Below are 6880 nucleotides of genomic sequence, written 5' to 3' on the forward strand. Positions count from 1 at the left end.
GCAGAACTTTAGACCACTAAAGAAGCTGGAGTTGGGCTCTGCATCCCGCTTCTGTCTGTGGATCTCTGTGTGGATCTCCGTGTATGCAGTCTTTTACTCCAGGAAGGAGAAACCCCTCCCCATTACCCCACCCAATAGCAACACAGTTTCCCTGGTCTCAGATCCCCTCTGCCTTGGGGAAATTGCAGGGCTATGCCAGGGTTGGGGAGAGTGTTTTCTGGAAGGAGATTAGAAGTGTCTGTCAGGGGTGGGTGGGGCCGGGTGGGGCCCCAGGTTACTCATATCCTTGCTAGTCCTTAGAGAGGCAGATTTTGGGGGAGGCTTCAGCCTCAAGAGTCCATCTTAGCATTGTTTCCTGAGCCCTTAAACTTTGTTGTGGGGAAGGGTGTTGACTTTTGCTTTGGTGGCAGGGCAGGGTCAGGTGTGGTTGGCTGTCTAAGGAGCTACTTCCCTTCTGGGAGCAGTTGATGATACCAAGAACAGTGCGGGAGCCTCAGCAGGGGCTGTTGGGGCCTGTCTGGGAAGATAGGACGTGCCTGGCAGTCCCAGACACGACCACATTCCTCCCAACATGCCTGCTGGGGTCCACGGAGCTGAGGGGCTGACAGGAGGGTGTGTGTGGGCAGGAAGTGGATGTTTTAGGGGGAGTTTGGCTGAAGCTCGACATACAAATCTCCGAAGCAGAATTAACTGGGCTCTTGGAGTTGTCCCCTGGCCCTCAGGGACTCAGGAGTCTGGGACCTTCACGTCCACGTTGGCTATGGCCTTGGCTCAGTCCTGCTTCCCTCCCAGGTGCTTGCATTCCTCCCTGATACAGATCTTGGGTGAACTCCATGGGGGATCAAGTGAGAGTGTTTTGAGTCAGCCCTCTGCCTCCCATCTCAGCTGTCTTGGTATCTGAAGGAACTTCTGGGGCTGGAAACAAACAAACAAGAAACAAACAAGAGCCCTCTAGGCTTGTTCCAGACATGTGGCCTCACCAGCTTTAAGGCCAAAATAAGCTCTGACCCTTCAGCCAGACTCCATGCCACAAAACCCTTCATCATCATTGTCCCATTGGACCCTCAGGGCGGTCTGTAGTAGAAACAATGGCTGGGTGCCCTTTGCTCCCACTTTTCAGAAGAGCAAACTGGGGCTCTTGAGAAGAGTCCTGTCCTGGGTTGAACCTGACTCTGTGCTCTTTCCCAGTGTCTCTGGCTGTGGCCACCAGACCTTCGGTGATTTAACAGCTAACGTCACAGGTCTGTGTGTAGGTGTGTGGAGAATACTAGGGTCTGTACCTGGGTCTGAGAGGAACTACCTGGAGTCTGAGCCACCTGGCTGGCTGAGGATGTAACGGCCTGCCAGTCCTTAGCAGGTAGTGCCAAGGGTGGTTGTGGTGATGTACCTCCAGCTAGATGCTGGTCTCCTGCTGTGGTGGGCTTCCTCTACATGTAACAAAGGAGAAAGGACCCCCTGCCCCCTTATTTAATGGGAACTAACAGGCCAGCAAATTTATGGTGCGATAAGGCCCTAACTCTGTCCAGGAGCTCAGAGTGCGGGTTCCTGAGGGCTGTGTCTCCCAGAGCCTCATGGGAAAGTGTAGCCTGCAGGCCTAACCCCCCCCCCCATGATGAATCATGCCTGGCGGGACGAGAAAGCCCCAAACACTTCAAACAATGAGTTTCCAGTAAAATATGACAGACATGATGAGGCGGAGGAGAGGAGGGATCTGATCGGGAGTTGGCGCTGGCCTGCGAGTGATGAAAGCCAAGGGGAATGGAAAACGCCAGGCCCGCCCCCTCCTCATGACTATAAAGCACTATCATTCTTTTCTAACTCACCTGAGCAGCTCTCTCTCCTCTCTGCCGACTCACTCGCTCACTTGCTCACCTCTCTCAAGACCATGGCCACTTGCAGCCGCCAGTTCACCTCCTCTAGCTCCATGAAGGGCTCCTGTGGCATCGGTGGCGGCTCTAGCCGCATCTCCTCCGTCCTGACTGGAGGATCCTGCCGGGCTCCCAGCACCTATGGGGGCATGTCAGTCACCTCCTCTCGATTCTCCTCTGGGGGAGCCTGTGGCCTTGGGGGTGGCTATGGTGGGGGCTTCAGCAGCAGCAGCAGCAGCTTTGGGGCAGGCCTCGGTGCTGGTTTTGGTGGTGGTTTTGGTGGCGGTTTTGGTGGTGGTTTTGGTGGTGGATATATGGGTGGCTTCGGTGCTACTTTGGGTGCTGGCGTCGGTGAAGGGCTCCTGGCGGGCAGCGAGAAAGTGACCATGCAGAACCTCAATGACCGGCTGGCCACCTACCTGGACAAGGTGCGTGCCCTGGAGGAGGCCAACACTGACCTGGAGGTGAAGATCCGGGACTGGTACCAGAGACAGCGGCCCGCCGAGATCAAAGACTACAGCCCCTACTTCAAGACCATTGAGGACCTGAAGAGCAAGGTGGGCCAACTGTGGCAAGTTTCCTCCAGTGCTTCAGATCATCTTTAGACTCCTAGAGAGGGCAGCTTCCAGTCCCAGACTTTTCTATCTGGGGTCCTGAACATTCCCAATAGGGCTGGTCAGTGAGAAGACGGTGTCCTTTCCTGGCTGTTGCCCCATGCTTTTCTGAGCTCCTTAGCTTACATGAGACCGATGGTTCCTGCCCTTAACATTTTGCAGAGGAGGAAGTTGAAGCTTTGCTAGGTGCAGAATTGAGACCGGAGTGGCCACCTTTCACCTTTCACTCCACCGGAGTGGTGGAGCCAGTTACCGCTCCACCAGGAGGGAGGAGGGAAGAAGGAGGAGGGAGGCTGTAACGGGACCCACCACGCTAGACACTGAACCTGCTCATTAGCTTGTAAGTCTGGGCTGAGGCTGCTGCCTCCCATGAGCTCTGACACTAGATTGCCTCTCTATAGCCAGGCAGATGTGGAAAACCCACACCCACAGCTAATCATGGCCTGTATACTTACCCCAAACCAGAGGGAGCCTGGTGGGGTTGTGCATCTGGAACCCTTCTTTCCCCCTCCCGTTAAACCTGCTTGGCTCTTGTGCCTTGCATAAGTTATGGAAATGAGACAAGTTCCTGGCAGGCACTCCAGCCGGGTTCAGGAATTAATCTGTCTTCTTTTCTTCTCCGGTTTCCTCTTTTCTAATCTCCTGGGCAAGTTGGGTTCCGTCTCTTGGGAAAGTCCCACCTGAGGTCCATGCCCCGTGGGCTTAGAAAGGAATGGGTGAGTCTGCAGAGGGCTCAATAGGGCTTTCCTGTACCGAGAGGAGGATCCAGGAGATGAAGAGTATGCAGGGAGACTTAGGGGGGCTTTGAAACCACATCTTAGGTTTTACAGGTGAGTGGTAGTGATAAGACCTGAATTTTAGGGCTTTTGAGCCTGGGGCCAGACCTATTTGCAGCTTTTCTATTGACCAGGAGTCCAAGTCCTTCCTGGGTTGAAACTGAGCACGTGGGGTTGTTCTTTCAGGCTGCTGTGGTGGACAAAGGCTCATAGGATGAGAAGAGCAGGGCCCAAGCAAGAGCAAGAGAGAAAGGCTCATGAAGGCCACAGTGACATCTTCCCTGTCTGTTTAACCAATGACCCATGGCGTTTCCATCTTACAGATCCTGGCCGCCACAGTGGACAATGCCAATGTCCTCCTGCAGATTGACAACGCCCGTCTGGCTGCCGATGACTTCCGCACCAAGTGAGTTCCTGGCGTGGTGGCTCAGAGCCTCCAGCGTGTGTAGGGTGGGGCGTTTTGGATCAGTGCTTTCTGACCAGAGCTGGTTTGTGCTGGGAGAAGCCCCTGGGGTGCTTGTAAAAAGGCAAGACTGTTGGGCTCCACCCTTGGAGCTGGGCTCAGTTATTTGTAACCGTTTCCCTAGGAGATTCTGATCCACAGCCAGGTGTGGAAGCCATCACTTGAGGGAGAGGTGTTCTCTGCTTCTCCCACAGTGCAGGGACGGAGGCTTTGAGCCTTAGTGGCTGACTGAAGCTGAAAAGTGATTCCTTCAGCTGCATGCCTAAGGATGAATTTCCTTCTTCCCTGGACCCCGGGAATGTTCAGGCCTAAGCAATCAATGGGCACTGTGTCTAATATTGACTCCCCACAACATACCTGGGTGCCAGCTCTGGGAATAATGTGCAAAGGAAGAGAACAAAGCTGTCAGTGTGGCTGGGATGGATAGCTCATTCCTTTCCTCTTGAATCATTCCAGGTATGAGACGGAGCTGAACATGCGCATGAGCGTGGAGGCTGACATCAACGGTCTGCGCCGGGTGCTGGATGAGCTGACCCTGGCCAGAGCCGACCTGGAGATGCAGATCGAGAGCCTCAAGGAGGAGCTGGCCTACCTGAAGAAGAACCACGAGGAGGTGAGAGATAAATGGAAAAGCTGTGGATGGAGAAAAGCAATGGAATGGCAGACGGTGGGAAGGCCGTGTTCAGCCAGGATCACCTCTTGCTAGAAAACCCTGCCAGCCATGAGGCTCTTGACTATGAGACCTTTTCCTGCCTTTTCAGGAGATGGCCTCCATGAGAGGCCAGGTGAGCGGGGACGTCAACGTGGAGATGGACGCGGCACCCGGTGTGGACCTGAGCCGCATCCTGAACGAGATGCGAGATCAGTATGAGAAGATAGCCGAGAAGAACCGCAAGGAGGCCGAGGAGTGGTTCTTCAGCAAGGTGGGTGTCATTAGGAGAGGGAAGGGGTGCAGACCACCTGCTCTCCAGGGCTTTCTGGTGTGAACGGCGCTCTCTTTACCACAGACCGAGGAGCTGAACCGCGAGGTGGCCACCAACAGCGAGCTGGTGCAGAGCGGCAAGAGCGAGATCTCAGAGCTCCGACGCACCATGCAGAACCTGGAGATCGAGCTGCAGTCCCAGCTGAGCATGGTAGGGGTGCTGCTGACACGCGTGCGCGCGGGGGTGGGCCCTTGAACTCACCAAAGGGGCATGGCCTTTCTCAGCCATCCACCACCCCGTTTCCCTCCTTCACAGAAAGCATCCCTGGAGAACAGCCTGGAGGAGACCAAAGGCCGCTACTGCATGCAGCTGGCCCAGATCCAGGAGATGATTGGCAGCGTGGAGGAGCAGCTGGCTCAGCTGCGCTGTGAGATGGAGCAGCAGAATCAGGAGTACAAGATCCTGCTGGATGTGAAGACCCGGCTAGAGCAGGAGATCGCCACCTACCGCCGCCTGCTGGAGGGCGAGGACGCCCAGTGAGTGCCTGCCCACCCTCTAGCCCATGCCCCTTTCTCTTCACAAATGTTCCCCATGGGTCTAACGGTCCTGCCCTTGTCTTTCTTTGCAGCCTCTCATCCGCCCAGTTCTCCTCGTCCTCTCAGTTCTCCTCCGGCTCCCAGTCATCCAGAGATGGTAAGATTCTTTTTTGCCTGAGCTTGGGAATACCTTCAGATCTCCTAGCAGATCTAGGACCTAGATTAGAACCTTCTTGGGGGTTAAGCGAAGTGTTCTTACTCAATATCCCCTGTGAGTCTCTTCAGGTAGAAAAAATAATTTTCTAACTTCCCTCAGGCCTAGAACTGGTGGACCTTAATCTTGCTCCTCCAACGGATGATGCCTGGTGCTAGAAATCAGCACCACGGACAGCACCCCACAGCGTCCCTCTAATCCGTTTGGGTTTAATTGGACCTTCTAGGGCCTTTGGGTATAGTTGGACAGCACTGGTTGAGTACTCCAGTCTGAGGGGGCGGACCCTTCATGACCACATCGTGCCCCGGCATCAGTGAGTGAGGTGGCAATCTGGACAGAGGGCATCAGGAGACAGTTTACTTCTCAGCTTCTTGGCTTCTCTCCACTTCAGAGCACTCCACCTGCCCACCTCACTAACGCCCTCTCATTTTCCCTAGTGACCTCCACCAACCGCCAAATCCGCACCAAGGTCATGGATGTGCACGATGGCAAGGTGGTCTCCACCCACGAGCAGGTCCTGCGTACTAAGAACTGAGGCTGCTACGCACTGCGCAGGCCTAGGAGGCTCCTGTGTGGGCACAGTCACTGCTGGAAGAGCCCCCTATTGTCCCTAGACGTTTCGCCCTTTACCTGACCCTTGTCCCTCCTGGAGAGCAATAAAGCTTCTTTTTCTGCGTTGCACAACCACTGTCTCCCTGGTCATTGTCAGGAGTTGGGGAGGGAGGATGTGGGGGGTGTTGGAGCTCAGAGAGCACCTGGGACTGGGAGAAAGGGCCCCGGGGGCGGGCTTGGCTCCCATCCCAGGTTGCCTTTCACCACCTCAGAAGATCTAGACTGCTGTGTGTACCAGGTCATGGGATCTCTTAGGGCAGAGGTGTATTTCCTCATTCACTCATCTGTCCACACATTCACCAGAGATGGAGTGCCTTTAGGTGCCAGGGAGTGTGCTAGGTGAAGAATTATTTAAAATAAAAATAAAATTTTATTATTATTATCATTATTATTATTATCATCATTATTATTATTATTATCGTGTGTGGGTGCGGGTGTGTACTTGGCACAAAGTATATGTGGAGGTCAGAGGAAAACTTTGGAGAGTTGGTTCTCTTCTTCCACTGTGGGTTGTGGGGATTGAACTCAGGCTGTCAGGTCTGAGTAGAGCTTCTCAGTGGCCTCAGGTTAAGGATTTCTAATGATTTTGGGATCTTTGTGGAACTCAGACATTCTTCTCCACATATCCTGTCTCCAGAGAAGTGGACATCTTTGTGTGTCGTGTTGTGGGGTTCACTGGTCCCCTAAAACTCTGTGAACCCAAGGCTCACTCATGCTCTGTTGGTGGTCATAGCTTCCTGACCTGGGACTATGCAGTGAGGGTGTTAGGGGCCTCCTCTTGGTGGAGGAGTGACTTTTACCTTGTCTGATACTGAATAAAGAGTAGGAAGGGGAGGAGCATTATCTGGGTACATGGCAGAGATGCCAGGGGTGG

General features: G+C 54.2%; 1 protein-coding gene across 1 annotated transcript; it reads left to right on the forward strand.

Moving 5' to 3' along the window:
- Positions 1 to 1802: 1802 nt before the first annotated feature.
- On the forward strand, positions 1803 to 6078 carry LOC110541626 (keratin, type I cytoskeletal 14). The gene is made up of 8 exons (XM_021628349.2): positions 1803 to 2425; positions 3582 to 3664; positions 4178 to 4334; positions 4483 to 4644; positions 4729 to 4854; positions 4960 to 5180; positions 5273 to 5337; positions 5832 to 6078. The coding sequence occupies exons 1-8, from the start codon at positions 1886 to 1888 to the stop codon at positions 5927 to 5929; spliced, it is 1452 nt and encodes a 483-aa protein (XP_021484024.1). The 5' UTR covers positions 1803 to 1885; the 3' UTR covers positions 5930 to 6078.
- Positions 6079 to 6880: the final 802 nt, after the last annotated feature.

Source organism: Meriones unguiculatus, chromosome 7, assembly GCF_030254825.1.
Source record: "Meriones unguiculatus strain TT.TT164.6M chromosome 7, Bangor_MerUng_6.1, whole genome shotgun sequence".
Lineage (NCBI taxonomy): Eukaryota > Metazoa > Chordata > Mammalia > Rodentia > Muridae > Meriones > Meriones unguiculatus.